This window comes from Lithobates pipiens, unplaced genomic scaffold (genome assembly GCF_037356315.1).
Source record: "Lithobates pipiens isolate NorthernLeopardFrog02 unplaced genomic scaffold, aLitPip1_a1.2 Scaffold_8, whole genome shotgun sequence".
Taxonomy (NCBI): Eukaryota; Metazoa; Chordata; class Amphibia; order Anura; family Ranidae; genus Lithobates; species Lithobates pipiens.
This window is the reverse complement of record NW_027507903.1, coordinates 124557641-124577205: the sequence shown is the minus strand read 5'-3', so window position 1 is coordinate 124577205 and position 19565 is coordinate 124557641. Positions and strand designations below refer to the sequence as shown.

At 46.4% G+C, this 19565-nt stretch overlaps 1 protein-coding gene across 1 annotated transcript in view; it reads left to right on the top strand.

The window, feature by feature from the left end:
* The window catches only part of UBE2Q2 (ubiquitin conjugating enzyme E2 Q2), an 81523-nt gene extending 62901 nt beyond the window's left edge, over positions 1 to 18622 (top strand). The window contains exons 10-13 of the mRNA XM_077472729.1: positions 15354 to 15402; positions 15857 to 15952; positions 16058 to 16124; positions 17494 to 18622. Of these exons, the coding sequence (XP_077328855.1) occupies positions 15354 to 15402; positions 15857 to 15952; positions 16058 to 16124; positions 17494 to 17525 (244 nt within the window). The 3' untranslated portion in view covers positions 17526 to 18622. The remainder of the gene's footprint in view (positions 1 to 15353; positions 15403 to 15856; positions 15953 to 16057; positions 16125 to 17493) is intronic.
* The last annotated feature ends 943 nt before the right edge of the window (positions 18623 to 19565 follow it).

Genomic DNA, 19565 nt, shown 5'->3' with positions numbered 1-19565 from the left:
TTAGGAGGGCGAGACCATCACTGTCCCCATCAGGTGGCAGACAGGGTAGGGTCAGCATGGCTTCAGAAACTGGTGTTTCTGCCCCTGAAATCCAGGCAATTGCTACCGGTTTGCCTGCAGTGCCTCTGGACGCTTTGCCGGCGGTCCTCAATTCGTTCGTTGCCAAGATGGAGACGGTACGTGGGCGCAAAGGTGGTAAAAAGCGGCCTCCGGGGAGAGCTCTGAAGCAGACTCTGGCCCTGCTGAGGCTCGTGACCCCTGCTCTGTTGCAGATGGTGCTGACCAGTACCAATCGGACAGTCCCCATACAGGTCCGTGCGCGACAAAGCGCTTGTTGGAGCACTTATCACAGCTGTGCGTGATACCCTGAAGATTCAGGAGCCAGCAGATCCCTCTGCTGATGTAGCGGTCCCTAAGCCAACCCGTTCACCTAAGGTGTTCCCGTATCTGACTTATATTGATAAGCTCACAACTAATGAGGTCAACCGCAACTGACCTTTTCAGTCCCCAAATACATGGCGGTGCGTTACCCCTTTGAGGAGAGCCTTCTCAAAAAATGGTCAGCTTCTCCAGTCATGGACCCCCCAGTATCCAGGTTAAACAAAGTAACCATGATCCCGGTAAAGGGGACTCCTGCATTTAAGGACCCCACAGGCAGGAAGGCCGAGGCAGTGGCTCGTTCCTTGTTTACGGTTGTGGGTTCAACTATGTGACCAGTACTGGCATCCGCACTTGTTGTTCGCTGAGTGGGCAAAACTGTTGCACTGAGAATTGGGAGAACAGGCTTCTCCTGTCTGCATGGAACTAGCAGACCAACTAGTGCAAGGCCTAAAGTACATTTGTAATGCAGCCCTGGATACCCTTCCTCTGTTATCCAGGGCTTCAGTGTCATCAGTGGTGCTGAGGTGCCTGATTTGGTGAAAATGCTGGTCTGCTGACCAGGCATCCAAAAAAGCTTTGACAGATCTTCCCTTCCTTGGCGACCGGGCTCTTTTGGAGCCTTTTTGGATGACATTATTAAAAATGCCACAGGTGGTAAGAGTACACTACTCCCACAGGCCAGGAAAGCTAAGGAGCCAGGCCGTAGGCAAGGGCCCTCTTTCTCCGCTCACAAACGGCTTTTTTGTCTGTCTGGAGCTTCAACCAAGCGTCCCCAGCCCGACAGGGCAACCTCTGAAGGACCAAAGTGTCCCTGGAACAGCAAGCCTGCGAGCAAAAGTGCTACCCCATGAAGGTTTGCCCCCGCTTGCAACACGGGTGGGGGGGGGTCTCCTTCGGGAGTTTGCAGCCCGGTGGACCTCTCGGCTGTCCAACCAATGGGTCTGTGATCTGATTTCCTCAGGCTACAAGATAGTTCCTCTCTTGGCCGCAAAACTGTCTTCCCACTCCAGCACTTCCCCGTACTCCCGATTCGCCGGGAGGCCCTTTTGGGGGCGGTAAGGGACCTGCTGAGTCACGGGGTGATAGTACCTGTTCCAGAATCGGAACGTTTCCAGGGGTTCTACTCAAACCTGTTTGGACCTACCCCTTCCTTTTTGGGGACTACAATCTTGGACCTGAAAGCCCTCAATTACTTTGTGAAAGTACAGAGGTTCAGAATGGAATCAGTTCGCTCAGTAGTCGCTGCACTCCATCAAGGGGACTCCCTGGCGTCCTTGGACATCCAGAATGCGTACCTGCACATACCCATATGCCTTTGGCATCAGAAGTTTCTGTGATTTGCAGTCGTTGAAGCCCACTACCAGTTTGTAGCTCTCCCTTTTTGGTTTTGGCATCAGCCCCCTGAGTCTTTACCAGGGTATTGGCTCCTGTTTTGGTGTTGCTACAGCAACGCGGGATCACGATCGTGGGATACCTAAACGATCTCCTTCTCTTCCGCCTCAGAGTTAGAGGAGGATGTGGCGATCACCATGCAGACCCTGCAGGAATTTGGGTGACGGCTGAACCTAAAGTCTGATCGTACCAACTCGGCGTTTTGGCGTACCTAGGCTTAATGCTGTACTCCATGGAAGCGAGAGTTTTTCTCCCTTCAGACAAGTTGCAGACTCTCAGAGCTGGTAAAACCGTTGATGAACCGCAGGTCGTCGCTGCAATTCTGCATGTGAGTCCTGGGACTCGTGGTGGCCTCCTTCATGGCTGTACCGTATGCCCAGTTCCACACCAGAGTCCTGCAGAAGGAGATTTTGCCAAAATGGGACAAATCTCCGTTGTCCCTGGACCTGGTGTTATCGGCGCTTCAAAAGCCGCCAATTGAAAATATCAGAGAGATTCCCCTGTTGACTTTTTCCCAGAAAGTGGTCTTTCTAGTGGCCATCACATCGGCTAGGAGGGTTTCGGAACTGGCGGCCTTGTCTTGCAAATCGCCCTATCTGGTTATCCACAGGGATAAGGTGGTGGTGCATCCGCAACCGTCTTTTCTGCCGAAGGTGGTTTCGGCATTCCACATCAATGAAGACCTTGTGTTACCATCTCTGTGTCCTAAGCTGACACATCCTAAGGAAGTGGCCCTTCATGCCCTGGACGTGGTTCAGGCTCTGAGGGTGTATTTGTCTGCAATGGCTCCATTTCAGAAGTCAGCCTCCCTGTTTGTTTGTTTTCGGTGGCTTTTTATCCGAAAAAAGGCATGGCGGTCTCGTCGGATCACCATTTCCAGGTGGATCAGACAGATTGTAGTACAAGCCTATGCTTTGAAGGGGCAGGTGCCCCCCTTTCCGGTCACTGCCCACTCCATGAGGGCAATTGGAACGTCTTGGGCCTTCCGACATCCAAGTGTCTGTCGCTCAAGTAATGTGTAAAGCGGCGACCTGGTCATCTGTTCACACTTTTACAACATTCTACAAGGTAGATGTCAGTGCATCAGCTGATGCCTGTTTTGGCTGCAAAGTTTTGCAGACGGCTGTATAACTGCAATTGCACATACATTTATTTTTTTTATTTTAAATTTTTTTATTGGGGGGGGGGGGGTGCAGTACTTTTCAGTAAATGCACTGTTGCATTTGTTCGAGGGTAATGCTTGTCTGAGGGACACCCTGTTTTTTTGTGGGTGAAAAAGTTTAGTTATTCCCACAGTGTCGTTTTTTGTGGGTAAAGTTTATACTTTGTAGTCAGAGTCTTCACCTGGAAATACGATAACCCTAACTACCAAGACCCGAGTTGTGCCTTGGCCTGCCTGGTCAGTATGCCTAAAAGAGGGCATACCCTGAATGAATATGTATGAAATGTGTAGTGAAATGGAATTATGGGGGAACGGGTGGGTGGGAACCCAGAAATGAGCCGTCGAAGGCTCTGATGGAGGAGGGATTTAAAGCCGATAACCCTAACTACCAAGACCTGAGGTGTGCATTGGCTTGGCTGGTCAGTATGCCTAAAAGACGGCAAAAACAGGAAGTAGGCGAGATGTGAAAGCTACAAAGAAGGGCCAGCAACAACTATTAGCCCAGAAAATGTGAATGTCTGGATGACTACAGAAAAGGGGGTTTACGTATGTAGCTGCTAGAACAGAGGATCTCCAGCGCCCCATGAACCTGAAGGGACCCCCTGTATGGGACCTACAAAAACTGCCTCCGAACCAGATGAATATTCAGAAAAGGGGTTTAGGATTCAAGCCTGGTTTGGCAAGTAACCTGGACATGAGAACGAACTGTAGTGAGAGGATGGAGAAAGAGCAGACCCAAGGAATGTTGCAGAGAAGGACAACTACTTTAATCCGACACCATGACTGTGGTACAGAAATATAACCAGAAACCCCTGGCTTAACCATCTATTCAAATGAAGGGGAGGTTGTAAGCGTGGTAAGAGAACCGCCTAGAACACTAGCTGGGAACCGCGCCAAGGGAAGGAGACAGGAAGTCTGAAACGCCACAAAAACCTGGCAGGTAACTGGTATCTGTGCCAAAGAGAACATCCCAGACTTCCCTCCCTTGATGGCTTAGAGAGGGTGAGTTGCAAAAATTGGATAGACTGACAGGAGTTTGTAGGTCCTGAAAATCTGGTCACCTGATGGATATTTAATGGAATTGGCAGGTGAGGCCACATTGCCGATGCAATATGCAGCAAAAGCCAGAGACACGAACCTATGAAACCATCCCGCCCTTGACAGAAGCCCTCGGAATAATCTGGATTAGAACCATTGGCCAGATCCATTACCTGAGACCAAGCTTCTCCCCAGTTCTACATGCCACTGTAAAGAAATTCTAACATCGCCTGCAGGCGTACTGAGAATAGCAGGAGCCACGACTAATGCCCCTGCGCAAGCCGAGTGTGCTAAGATCCCCTCCATCCTGTCTAACAATTTTCGTATAGACATGAGAACGCATAAAGTACTGCACGAATCTGGGTTGAAGAATCATGCATAGAAAACGTGCTGCTTTGGCGAATGGAAGAGGTTGGGATAGCCACCTAAAATGTACTGCCCCCCCCCCCCCCCCAGCTGAGGCCGGAAAGGGGTACACCAGTGATGAAACTAAGCTATGCATTTGGTATGGTCCCACCCCTTGATGGGGTGCTATCATGCACTGAAACCCCTATGTGGCGGTGGAGGAATGAATGTGAAAAGGCAGCTTCCGAAACGCACAACATATCCTGATCTAAGCAAACACAAACTAGAGAAATGAGAACAGACAACACATGAAACAACCACCATGTGTACCTGACAGTATGATGATCTGGGTGCAGAAATTACAAGACCAACAGCGCGTGAATGTGAACCTAATGAAGCCACAACCCTAGTGTATGTAATGAGCGAGCCCGAGCAACCTGCAGCGCCAATACAGGTAATTAAAAACAAACACTCAGGGCTGAGATACCCACAGACTGTGGTGGGTAGTAGTAAAGGTGTAATGGTGAGCATGCACATATGACGTATGGTATACGGGTGAGAAGATTGTGGGACGACAATCAATTAAAAACTAAACCTCAGCCCGTACGGGTCCGTAGACGTGAAATACCCTGGATGTGAGTCCTAGCTACCAGAAATGCTACGAACAACATGCAACAGAACAGAGACGGGTAGCAAAACAAAACCTCCAGAGCTAGGGTACCCACAGACCGCGGTGGGTAGACATACAAGTTTAATGAAATGAGTGTGCATCGTATGAGGTATGTTATGCGGGTGAGGAGATTGAGGGACAACAACCAATTGAAACGAAACCTCAGCCCGTATGGGTCCATGGATGTGACAGAACCTGAATTGAGTCCTAGCTAGCAGAAATGCTGCCAACAAAATGCTAAGACAGCAAAAAATAGGCACATATCAAAAACAACCCTCAGAGCTAGTGAACCAACAGACTGTGGTGGGTAGACGTACGAGTGTAATGAAATGAGCGTGCATCATATGAGGCATGTTATACGAGTGAGAGGATTGTGGGACGACAATCAAAAAGGAACAAAACTTCAGCCCGTATGGATCCGTAGACGTGACAGATCCTAGATGCGAGCACTAGCTGACAAACGCTAGGACATGGAAATGCTACAAATGGAAATTGCTATGACAAGAAAAACTGACAGAAAGCTACAATCGAAAAACAAATGACAGAAGTGCTGCGACAGAAAAAAAACGCTACGAATGAAAAGCTGAGACAGGAAAATGCAAAGATTGAAATGCTGCAACAGGAAAAAGCTACGAATGAAATGCTAATGACAGGAAAACGGCAACGATAGGAGAAGCTACCAATGAAATGCCGTGACAGGAAAATGTTGTTAATGAAATGCTGCTTCAGGAAAATGCTATGGCAGGAAAACGGTACGAATGAAACGCCGTCACGATAAAATGCTATGACAGGAAAATCGCTACAACAGGAAAATTGCCACTACTGCAAGCTACACAGGAAAAATTGCTGCAACAGGAAATTGCTACCAATGAAGATACACAGAAAATCGATAAGACAGGAAAGTTGTTTGACGGGAAAAGCGCTATGAAATGAAACACAGCAAATGCTACGAACGAAATGTTACGAAATGAAAAGCTACGACAGGAAGATGTAATGAATGAAAGCTACACAGGGAAATGCTATGACAGGAAAATCTCTGTGAATGAAAGCTACCCAGGAAATGCTAAGACGGGGAAAATGCCATTAACGAAACCTACACAGGAAAAGCTATGACAGGAAACCACAATGAATGAAAGCTACACAGAAAATGCTACGACAGGGAAAAATCGCAACAGTAAACTAGCTGCGGATGAAAGCTACACAGGAAAATGCTATTACGAAACCTACACGGGAGAAAGCTATGACAAGAAAAAGCTGCGATAGGAAATGCAATGAATGAAGGCTAGACAGGAAAATGCTATTGATGAATTTACACGGGAAACTGCTGCGACAGGAATGCAACGAATGAATATAACTGCTGTGACAGGAAAATCGCTATGACAGAAATGCTACAAATGAAAGCTATGAATGAAACGCCATGACACACTACTGACGGAACATGCTACAGACAAACACCACAGACACACGCAATGACAGGGCTGCTATGATAGAACACGCTATGATAGAACACGCTATGATAGAACACGCTATGATAGAACACGCTATGATAGAACACGCTATGATAGAACATGCTATGACAGAACACGCTGCTGACCAAACCAAAACATGTCATTTGAACATAGACATGATTTTGTTGTGCAATAGCACACAGAAAAATTAATACCCCGTCCTTTGTCAAGGCCGCTCATCCATCCCTAACTGCAGGTCATCGCTCCATGTGCAATCACATGTAACAGCTGCGGAGCATGACATGGAATTGTATGGCTGGCTGCAGCTCATGAACACCTGGCCACACAGCCCGCAGAAATGCTGTTCTGGGTGTTGTATAGCACTAGAAGGCTGTAAAAATTAGTAAAATAAGCTGGATGCAGTTTATCAGGCTGAATTCGTGAATTAATCGGTGGATGTTACTGGTAAGTAAACAGCTGGAGGGAGGAAGCGTCGCCCCCCCCCCCCCCCCCCCCCCCCCCATCCGAAAGCCAGAGGACACAGGCCCCTCCAACCACTGCAAACACTGGGGGAAGTGGATGGACGGACGATACACCCCCTCCCCGGTAGCACCAGAGGAGCAGGCGGCGACCCCTTGAAGATGGCGATGGGGTGGCCCTCACAGATGCTGGATCTGTATGGGGAGAGAGGTGCTGGCAGGCGGCCCATATGACGGATATGTCTCCTGGTGCCGTGGGGGTTCCGGAAGATGCATCCATGGCTGCCTTCAGGGAACCCAGACTAACATCAGTGGGGGCACAAGAGCAGGACGGGAGGCACCCGGAACAGCCCTCCTTTGATGCCCCCCCCCCCCCCCCCCGCACCTACCGGAACCCAGAGCAACCGAGACGAGACCCTGCAGCCTCCCGCGCTGCTGCTCTGCTAGCCGAAAACCGGAAGTGACGTGTCGGCTAACCCAGAAACGAGCAGACTAAGGCTCTGATGGAGGAGAAGGAATTTAAAGCCCTCAGACTCCTCCTCTGAATTCAGGCTAGCCTGCAGCCAGCCTTCCAACTAGTTCCCACATGCCATGGTGGATGAAGTTTTATGCTGTTTTTCCCATCCCCCGTTTTGGCACTGCTTGGGGACGTCCCAATGGTCTAAAGAGAGGAGCTGTGTCAGTCGGTGAATATAAGAGAAAATAGAATTTTTTGAAATCATCGTAAAATCCTCTTCTCTGTAATTCATCGACTGACACAGCTCCCGCCCCTCCTATATTTCTTTACATTATACTGCTTGTTGACGTACTGAAGCTGCAAGGCAGGCTGAGGGGTTGTTACCTAAGGGTCCGCCCCTTACGTTAACATGTTATGCCTAGTCCTCCTAAAGGTGGCGTAACAACCCAATGGTCTAAAGAGAGGAGCTGTCAGTCGGTGAATTACAGAGAAAAGGATTTTACGGCGAGTACAAAAAATCCGATTTTTTTTTATTTATTTTTTTTTTTTATTTTTTTTTCCAATTACACAGCAAAAAATAAACTGCAAAGGTGATCAAATACCACCAAAAGAAAGCTCTATTTTTGTGGGGGGGGAAAGGACATCAAATTTTTTTTTTTGTACAGCGTTGCACAGCCGCACATTTATCAGTTAGACCTTTCACACTCTCAGCACCTGGGCGTCGGTGGTAAAGCGTTGCTATTTTTAGCGCTGCTTTTCGACCACTAGCGCAGAGCTTTTGACCCCCTGAAGTGATTAAATGTCTAACTGTGTAAAGTGTGCTGCTTTTGGGGGCGTGGCCAAGATGGCAACCAGCTAGGACGTGTTGGAAGAGAGCTCCGCACCTGGCAGGCTATTTATCCGGCATTTAGGGACATATACCTATCCTGTTGGGCCGGTGAAGCTGTGGTGAGGTTCGGGGATGCGCAGGGGCAGCTCCGGTTCCCATAGGAAGAAGCACACAGCACCGGGAACCCCGCTACAGACCCGCGCGTCACGCGGGCAGGCCTACACCAACATGGCGTCTCAGACGGACCAAGCTGACACGCCACCGCTGGGTGCTGAACAATTTCAGGCTCTTATGCAAGCGATTACAGGCTGCCAGACTACCCTAACCACTAAGATAGAGCAGATACAGCTCGACATGGGGCTTATCCGGCGGGATATGGATAAACACCGGGAGCGGCTTACCGAGGCGGAGCAGAGGGTTGGAGACGTGGAAGATGTTACCCGCGACCATGATGCCTCCCTCCGCACCCTACAGGTGAGGGTGAAGGCACTGGAATCCAGGGCAGAGGACCAGGAGAACAGGAATAGGAGGAATAACCTGCGGTTGGTGGGCCTGCCGGAGGGGTCGGAGGGCCGTGACACCGAAGCCTTTACCGAACGTCTGCTACGCACACTTCTCCCGCTCGCTGTGTTCTCTCCTCACTGTCGTGGAACGAGCGCATAGAATGCCGTCAGTTCGTGGCCCGTCGGGAGCCCCGCCGCTCACGTTTATTTTCCGCCTTTTGAACTTTAGAGATAGAGACCTGGTTCTCCGGGAGGCGAGGAAGGTGGGCGACCTGCGCTTTGAAAATGCTAAATTAATGCGCTTTCCTGATTATTCCGTGGAGACGCAGAGGCAACGCAGGACGTTCGACCAAGTCAAGGCCCAGCTGCGCACCAAAGGTCTCAAGTACAACATGATGTTCCCCGCGAAACTCAGAGTGATTGATGGAGAATCCGTTCGTTTCTTTACCTCCCCGAGTGAGGCCTCCAGGTGGATCGATTCCCTTCCCCGGCAAGGATAATCCTGGATGGAGATTACCTGACTGAGGTCCACACTCATCACCAGCTTTGCCCAGCGGTAAGCGGATCAGTTCCCCCCCCCCCCAACTCTGTCCCTCTGTCTCTGAACTTGGAGCTCCAGTTGGAGTGCCCCCCTCCTTCCCATTAGTAGTTTTGGGCAGGGGGCGAGGAGCTGACCTGATGTTCTGATGCTTCCTGGGGGGGGGGTCCATATTACTGTCTTACGGGCCTTATGGCCTTACCCCTCCCCTAGCTTATGCCTAAGGGGGTTTGCATGATTACCTCTGGACGTGGACATACTGTACCGTGCTGGACCCTGATACTCCGACGGCCCTGAATCTCGGAGCTGTACCCCCCCCCCCCCCTTTTTTATTTTTTTTTCCCCCCGATTTTGTTTCATCCTCTTAACCTTTTTCTTTTTTCTTCCAAAATATTTTTTTTTTTTATTTGGTTTTTGTCTCCTCCTTGCTGGACGAGTTGCAACTAAGAATGGGCCCTTGGAACACTCCAAGAGAATTTTGTACTTCAATCTGAGGCGTCACCTATACTATTGCTTGTTCCCCTTTAACTTGTTTTTGCCTCCAGGAAGCGGCTGCGCTGGAGTCTGTTTACTCTGCGCAGGAGACTCTGTCCTAGGTGTGCTGGTTGATACGCACCGCCCCCACGGGAGATTTCTCCTTTAAATGGGTTTAATTACGTTTGGTTTGGGTTCTCAAACACCCTGGGGCTGTTTTTCTGGGGTGTGGGGTGGGAAGGGAGGGGAGTTCTGTTTTTTTCAGTTTTTTTGTTGTTTTTTTGTTACATGCTTATGTTTTCTGCTGTGGACAGCGCTACTATAACGAATGTACTGTGTATATCATTGCATTGCTTAAGATGAGATATTTGTGCCTTGACCCTGGTCGGGCGGTCATATCCGTTGGTCCCCCCTGCCCTTCCAGGTTATGGCTCCGCTGAAGATCCTCTCGTGGAACGTTAGGGGGCTTAACCAGAGGATTAAACGCTCTCTTGTTTTTGACTACATGAAAAAATATGCTCCGCATATTTGTATCCTTCAGGAGACACATCTAGTGGGGGGAAGGATTATGGGCTTGAAGAGGCCCTGGGTGGGGTACCACTATCATGCCACATATTCCGGCTATGCCCGGGGGGTTAGCGTCTTGGTCCACAAGTCCCTGAATTTTGAGCCTCTTGATATTGTTACAGATAAGGACGGGAGATACGTGCTGGTGCACGCCACGATAGAGATGGTGCTGGTGGGTCTCTATATGCCTCCTCCTGCGGATCTGTCTTTACTACATAAATTGACTGCCCTGATCGCCCAATTTCATACTGACAATGTGGTTATAGCAGGGGACTTTAATATTTCTCCTAATCCTTCCCTGGATAGGTTGACGCCTGACCGGGCCACAGACTCTCCAGTTTCTCGCTGGGCACAGGTGTTTGGGCTGGAGGATGTCTGGAGGTGGAAACACCCATCAGATCGCCGGTTTACGTGCCACTCCTCCTCCCACAACACACTCTCCCGTATTGACCTTGTTTACGCTGGTGCCCCCATGCTTCCCAGGGTTCTTGGAATAGAGTTACTTCCTGGGGGCATCTCTGACCACTCCCCACTGCTGTGTACATTGCAGACCTCTACCCCTCAGCGGGATAGACTCTGGCGATTGTCAAGGTACTGGATTAAACACCCCACTATTGCCTTTGAGATGGGTGGTGAGATCCGGGGATTCTGGGCCACAAACGTAGGCACGGCTTCTGGGGGGATGGTCTGGGATGCCTTCAAGGCCTATATGAGGGGGTGTTACCTTTCTTCCATTGGCCGGGAGCGTAGGAATGATAGGATCACGGTAGAGGAGGCAGAAGCCAGGGCCCAAGACCTGGAGACCCGATTCACCCTCACGGCTAACCCGCTCACGGCTCAGGATATGAAAGTAGCGTACCGAGAGGTGGTGCTGCTTAGGGTGGCTAAGACAAGCAAACGTCACCTGGCTCAGACGCAGAGGATTTTTGAACAGGGCGAAAAGACGGGGAGGTTGTTGGCCTGGATCTCTAGGGAGCAGGCCCCAATCTCCACTATCCCTCGAATACAGAATAGTGCTGGGACATTGGTGACGGATCCCCTTGCCATTAACGCTTGCTTTGCAGAGTTCTACTCCACCCTTTACTCATCTAGGGTGCGGTACTCAAAGCAGGAGTTAAGTGCTTTTTTAGAGGGGGTGACACTCCCTACCCTTACCTCTGAGGCCAGGGATGGCCTGGACTCCCCGATCACTCTGGCGGAGGTCCGACTCGCACTGGGGTCCATGCAGCCGGGGAAGACCCCTGGGGAGGATGGGATACACCCGGAATTCTATAAACACTACCTGGAGGAGGTGACAGTTAGAATGCACGACATGCTTACCGCGTCCCTCCGGGAGGGAGATCTCCCTCCATCTATGGCACAAGCCATTATAGTGGTGATCCCTAAGCCTGGGAAGGACCCCCAGCTGTGCTCGTCATACCGACCTATCTCCCTGCTCAACTCGGACGCGAAAGTGCTGACCAAAATCCTTGCCAGGCGACTGAATGAGGTTATACTTACCTTGATCCATGAGGATCAGTCTGGCTTTATGCCGGGGAAGGGGACAGATATTAATATTCGCAGGCTTTTCACTGTCTTGGCCTCGGGGGATGCAGAAGGCGGGGAGGAGGTTGTGGCCTCCCTAGACGCGGAGAAGGCCTTTGACTCCGTGGAGTGGGACTATTTGTGGGCAGTCCTCCGTAGGTTTGGATTCGGTCCAGCCTTTATCTCCTGGGTCAGGGCAATGTACAGAGCTCCCACAGCTAGGGTGTGCACGGGCACGGTCCTCTCCCCGCTCTTTTCCCTCCACAGGGGAACCAGGCAGGGGTGCCCCCTGTCCCCGGGGCTTTTTGCACTGGCAATTGAACCTATGGCGGCTCTCCTCCGCTCCTCTCCTGAGGTTCGGGGTATTGTCCGGGGTCCTTTGCAGGAAAAGGTTTCGTTATACGCTGATGATACCTTGTATCTCAGGGATGACGGAGCCTCCCTACAGGCGGCATTGTCGCATATCGACCGGTTTGGACAGTTCTCGGGTATACGAATAAATTGGGCGAAATCTATTTTATTTCCACTACATGATGGTGCGGGTGTTTCCCGGGTGGATGGGCAACTGCAGAGGGTTTCTCAATTTAAATATCTGGGAGTTGAAATACAGACTTGAAACAATTTATTACCCTTAACCTAAGTCCGGTGGTCACCCAGCTGGCCCAGAGGTGTACTGTGTGGAGGTCCTTACCGCTTTCGCCAGTGGGACGGGTCAATTTAATTAAAATGTCGGTTCTTCCTAGGTTTACCTACCTCTTCCGCCAGACCCCAGTCCACATCCCACTTAGATTCTTTAAGAAACTGGATGGCATTATCTCGTCCTTCGTTTGGAATGGTAAGCCCCCCCTAGAATAGCTAGAACAACCCTCCAGCGGCCCCTTGTGCGTGGCGGTTTGGCACTGCCCTGTTTCCTGAACTATTACTGGGCGGCAGTCCTGGTGACTATTAGGTGGTGGCTCTCCGAGGGCCCAGTCAACCCTGCATCCTCGTTGGAGGCGGCGTTGTTGGGCTCATATGCGGAACTCAGGAACCTGATCCATAGGGGACCCCGATCCAACCCTGGGATAACTCTCCTGATGCGCACGACTCTTAAGATATGGGAACTGGTGAATAAAAAGTTGGTGGGTGCAGGGGTGTGGGCCCCGGGGACTCCCCTCTGGGGGAACCCCCGCTTGCCCCATTTTCAGTCCATCCCTGATCCGATTGTTTGGGCCAGGCATGGAGTTACAACACTAGGGGACATAGTATCTCAGAGGCAGCTACTTTCCTTCGATGCTATTAAACAGGCCAGAGACCTCCCGAATCATATGTTTTTCAGATTTCTGCAGTTGCGACACGCCTTCCGGTCTCAATTCCCGTCTAGAGTGACTCTAGGGGTGTCTGCAGTGGAGGAGGCGCTTGGGCCTGCGGGGGGAGGGACGCGCACACTGTCCACGATATATACCGCGCTGACTGTACAGGACGAGACTAGGATCTCCCATTTGTTTGAGCTCTGGCACAGTGACATCCCGGAGCTTACTGAGGAGGCCTGGGAGGAGGGTATACAGCAATACCTGACCCTGGCGATTTCTGCAAGGGACAGGTTTATACAATTGAAGTTCCTCCACCGGGTATACTTTTCACCGGCACGCCTGGCAAGGATTTACCCTGACCGATTGACTACCTGCCCTAGATGCAACGAAGACGATGCTGACTTTTTTCACATGGTGTGGTCCTGCCCTGGGGTAGTGGGATTTTGGAAGGGAGTCCTGGCCGACATTAATGCTGTGGGGGAGCTTACGGTCCCACTTAGCCCGCTACCTCTCCTACTGGGTATCTGTGACTTTTTGGAAATATGCTGGGGGAAGAAACTGTTTATTTTCTACACTACACTCTACGCGAGGAAAGCAATACTACTGCAATGGAATCAACCTCTCCCTCCTACTAAACAATTGTGGCAGTCCCTGGTGAACGCGGCTTTGCCGCTCTACAAACTCGCGTATCTGGGCAGGTACTGCCCTGGGAAATTCGGAAAGATTTGGGCGGCATGGGTTGAGGCGAAGCATTTGACCATTGCTTAGGCTTGGGGGGGTGGGTCCCTTTTTTGTTAATTTCTGTGTTTTTTTGTATTGCGGGGGGAGGTCTTGGGGAGGTTCTGTATTCTATACTGCAATGATTAGTGACTCTACACACTGTTAAGAACTGTCTGTACTCTATATGTGATGCAATTTGATTATCTGTCTACTCAAAATATGTATGTACCCTGCTGACGCATGTCTGTTTTCTATTTTTCTTTTTTTTGAAACATAAATAAAAATCTTTGTTAAAAAAAAAAAAAAAGTGTGCTGCTTTTACTACTAGATCTAAGTTTCTCATCCCTGCAAGATGAGAAACTGATTGTTCTTTCTGTACAGAGCACTGTGTTTTGTACACAACCGATCAGCAGGTCCTGGCTGTGAATCATCTGACAGGCTTCTGCTGTGTACAATCACAGCAGGTGCCAGCTGAGATGCACATGTCCTAAACCTGGAAGTAGGTAGGGCCATAGAGGGCAGTCCCTTTTGTCTGAGGTCTGCTAGGTCCACAGTATGTTCGGGCATTCCAGAAGTTGTTAAAGAATATCTAAACATTCATATATTGCAGCTTATAACATCGTGGTGGCTATGTTAACACTATTGCACTTTAAAGAAGAACATGCTTTCGGGGCCTTTTGGTTCTGCCTGGTTCACTTTTTTTTTTTTTTTTTTTTTCTCCATACCAAAAGGGATTTTAGTCTTTGGGTGGAAAGACGGAGTGAGATTCTCTTTCTGTTTAAAAAAATAAATAAATAAATCCCTCTACCTAAACATGTAATCAGCTATTAATGACACCTTCCAGTTGCTTGAATACATTTGGAGACAGACCTGATGAAAAAATATGCAGGTCAGCTTTTTAAGTTTAATTTGCCTGTTTTTGGAATAGTAACTCTGACTATGAAAGTCGGACAGCCTGGCAACTAGTATTTTTCAGGAGACTAGCAGCTGCAGCTCTTGAAGACCCTGGAAAATTTCTCTCCTGCTGCAGCACAATAGTGACCTCTCCTGTTTGTCCTTTGTTCAGCAATGAGATGTTGGTGGATGCCTGCATTAGACATGTGTGGGTCCTAAGTGTATTTTTATGTGTGGTGTAAACAAAACTTTTCTTCCGTTCTATTTTAATTGGAATTCCCACATTTTACAAGGGATTTCAGATAGTTAACATGAAAGTCTTTCATATAGTGTAGAAATTGAGCTGTCCTTGTTTTTAAAAAAAATAAAAAAATAAAAAATCTGTAAAATGAAATGCTTTCAAGATGAAGGTTGGCGTCATGGTAGCCGTAGAGTGGACCATACAGCCAAAGTAGGCTAATTTATCTTTTGATGTAGCTATACCACAGGAGGGCTAGCTATAACACAATGTGGTCAAAAAAATAAATCTATATTTGAGCCATGCCTGCTAGAAGTGAAAAATTAAAACAGTTTACATCTTGGATGATAAGCAAAGATGGCGCTATATAAATATTTTTTTCTGTCTTCTTTCCTATTTTAGGTATGTGCTGGGTGGAGGTGCCCTCTGTATGGAGCTTCTTACTAAACAGGTAGGCAACATAAATTAGTATTCCTCCTGTTTCCATATGGCATCACTTGCCAATAACTTATTTCTTTAGATAATTGCATTTTTTTTTCTTTTACGGTCACATTTTTATTCATATGCTGGTACAATTATTTTTTTTTTTTTTTTGATCGTGTACTATTTCCCTGCATGTATTGCAATTCAGCTCCTGAATTGTCAAGCTGTCCCTAAATGGCTTAGTACAAGTAAGCAAGGCATTCTAAGCAGTGCTTATTGGACTTCCTTTTTTTTTTTTTTTTTTTTATTCATATAAAAGTCAAAATTTTATTGCAAATACAACAGAAAAGAGTTTTTTCTTTCAATACCATGGACTTCCTTTTTTGAAAGTTCACTGCACGGGTACATTATTTTTCATGGTTGGGCAAATTGTGACAAGGTTGTAATTTTGGTTAATGGTATATGTCCTTGTGTCTCTTTAGGGCTGGAGCAGTGCCTATTCAATAGAATCTGTTATCATGCAAATCAATGCTACCCTGGTAAAAGGAAAAGCACGCGTGCAATTTGGAGCCAACAAGGTGGGTCTTTATTTTCTGTAAGTAAATAGTGTGTGCAATTTATGTGTTTTATATATAATTATAATCAGTAACTTTTTTTTTTCTTTTGTTTTTTCTTTTTCTTAGAATCAGTATAACCTTGCTCGAGCACAGCAATCCTACAAATCCCTAGTACAGATCCACGAAAAGAATGGTATTGTTCTGACTTAGAAAAAAAAGTGACTGAGTTTATCCGCCTCTTAGGAAAAATGCGCAAGCATAAAAGGAAACTAAATGTTTCTGGATCGATTTTTAGTGTGTTTGTTTTTGTTTTTTAAGCCATTTTGCCAAATTAAAAAAACTTGCAGTATAATCAGTATATTGATTATGGGCTGAAACCTTGGACTAAGAAAGAGGTACATAAACTGGCTTCTTTTAGCACAACAGAAATAGCTGAATATATGAAAAGGTGACCAATGCGTCTTCTGACTTAAGGAGAGAACATAAAATATTCACATAAAACCCTTTATTGTAATAATCATAAGTGTTTTAAAAAAAGGAAAAATAATCCATAAAATAAGTATCAAAGGTCTTCTGCATCAAAAGACTAAACAATTGGGTGTATATGGAAGGGTTATGAGGGAAGTGGAGGCAACGGGCGTGGTGGTTAGTCACACTTCAGTTAACCACTAGTGTGGTGTTTTTTTTCATTCAACCTAGCATGTCTAATGGAAAAAAAAACCTTAGCGCTCTGATCGGAGCCGCTATACTAACAGTCCGGTTGTTGGTACAGCGATCTCCCCTGCTGTGTTTGTGTTCTGATGGGGAAAACACATTAATTTTCACCCCGTGGTAATCCAGGTCGGGGCTAATCGAGAGCCAGCATGCTCATCCCATGGAAGCCGGCTGCCATACACACAGGCTGAAAGATGGCGGGTTTTTATTGAACTGGCCAAAGTCTCCTGATTATTGGCAAGTGTACTAGGCTTAAGCGTTTGTAAGCAACTGATTCAACCATCACTTGTCAGCCAAGCTGTGTATGTGTATGACCGATAATGAGCACATTGCCCTCTACACATAAAGAATGATTATCCTTTCACTTAGAATGCTGTAGTAAAGTATTGGGGATAATTTATTTAAGGTACAGTATTTGTGGTGCTTTACACAGTGCTTCCCTTATTGTCCATTTTTATCAGTCCATGCCCTCCGGGTGCTTTTACAATCTAAGGTCCCTAACTAACTTGTGTACATGCACACACTAGGACCTAATTTGGCAGGTGCTATAATTCATCATCGCGCAAATTGTGCAGACAGATCTGAGCCCTCATTGTGGCCAATCTGAATTCTGCAGCTGCTAAAGAAGCATGGGTTGGTGAGTTTCATACAGAATGTAGCATCTGCTTTTTTTTTTTTTTTTTTTTTTTTTTTTTTTTTTTTTTTTTTTTTCTTCCCCTTCCTTTTCTTGGTTAGGGGGTGTGATTTTAAATTGGGTTTGTGTCCCTAGCTCTTGGCATATGGCTAAAATTCTGTTTTCATTATTGAATAACATTGTTGCATTTACTTTTTCTGTTTTTTTCTTTTAGGCTGGTACACTCCTCCAAAAGAAGATGGGTAACTCCAAACTCACCCTGGACCAAGATTTAAACAAACTCTTATTTTGTACTTCTTTCCAACACAGATCCAATACTGCCCTTGGGTCCTCTGTACAGCATATGTTAGCTATTAGATAAAGGAACTGTCAGACCTGTATATTAGACCACATCTGCTTCTCTGGGACTGAGAGCAGCTGCCTTTACTGAAGAGGCACTCCAGATATTTTATCATCCTATTTAAATCAGATGATCTAGCTTAGTGCATCCATTCCTCTTTTATTAGACTTGTAAATTGCTTTCACTTCATTTTGTTCATGTGTGTTTTTCTTTTTTTTTTTTTTTTGTTTTGCAGAATTTGCTCTGCAAAAATAAATTACTTTTTGTATAGTATCATTTAAAGCCAAACTAATGTTTCATATGTTTAAAACAGATGTTTTAAGAAATATGTAAAATAAATTACTTGGGATTTCCATCTAAAACTAAATTTGGAAACAAATTGCCAAAATTTGGAGGGTATAGTTTGCGAAAGCCATGAAACGCATATGTCTCCTGGTCTGGATAATATACAATGTAAAAGACTACTGGGCCTTCCCAACACCTACATTGAATTGCTAAAACATTGGGAAAAAAAATCAGAACATCCTACTGTTTTTTTTTTTTTTTTTTTTTTTAGATTTTTTTTTTTTTTTCTCTCAACATCTTCAATTCCATGTTTGAAAATTGGTTACAAAGCTATTTTATTATAGTTCCCTTATTGGAAACCAGCATGATTTGAATTAAACATTGGTTTAGGTTGCCATCATTTTTGCCTGATCCTAGGCTGTACATTGTTCACTCTGGTGAAGTCCTCCTGGTAAGACTAAATTCAGGCAAAAGCTAAATTGTCAGACTAAAATTGTATTCTGTCACCAACACCCCCCCCCACCCCCTCTTCCTTCCTAATAACATCAGTTTGAGGCTTGAAATCATTGAATACTAAGTTGTTCCTTTTTGTTTTGTTTTCCTAGCATTGCATTTTTATTAACGGGTTGTTGCAATTGAATTCTGTGAACTAAGAATTGGCACATAAGATTTGGCAACTGTGTGTACATTTTTGAATAAAGATGCATCATTTTTTGAATTGTATAATTCCGTAGAACTTGGGTTACCAAGCACAGTGGGCTTTTAAGACATTGTGACCTTGAAGAAAACACTTGTCAGCCCTTTTTTTTTTTTTTTTCTTTTTTTTTTTTTTTTCCTGCCAAATATGTTTAGTTTGTAAGTAAGCGTTACTCCTATTGAATAGTAAGGATTAATGCTGAGGTTTTGCTTGATCTGATGCCTTTTTGTGCTCAATGGGGTGTACTATGTCAGTTTCCTCTATTTTTACACCTAGAGCAGCATTTTTTAATTTCCCATTGCTCTGTAACAATTGTATACATGTTCAAGGGAAAAACACTCCCTCTGGTAGTTGCTGACATTTCAAATCTAAAGCTGTGAAAGGTAGAATAGAACCATTGTCTACTAAAGCTTGCATCCATGTGTATCTGCTATACAATATAGCTGGTTGTAGGTTACCTTCTATGTTCTTGTACCCAGGTTTATTTCTCAGCATTTTACCATGAGAGTTTATACTGGGCCTTTTTTAGGATAATTACATGCCCTTTTTACCTCTTGAAATGTTGGTATGCAGAGAGTTGGTTCAAAACCCTGTTCTGGCCTTAACTTTCAACGTGACAAACAGCTCCCATCAATTCTGTTCTATTTTCTGGGTCAAACCCATGATGTTTGTGAATCTCCAGCTTCTCTGAATATGTATATATCTTTCAGAGTTTGACTAGAAACACCCTCTCTCCCCTACACACACCCCAATGTTCAATTTATATTTAGTGCCTGTATAATTGTTTTTCACAAGGCCCTTCTTTAACATCTTCATAGAACCAGACACAAAAGGCAGGAACCAGCAAATTGGTATGGTATTGACTTAGAGTTTAGAAGGTTGCTAACTTGGCATGCTTTTTTTTTTCTTTCTTTTTTTTTTTTTTTTTTTTCTTTTTTTTTTTCATTGCAAACTTATTTGGCAA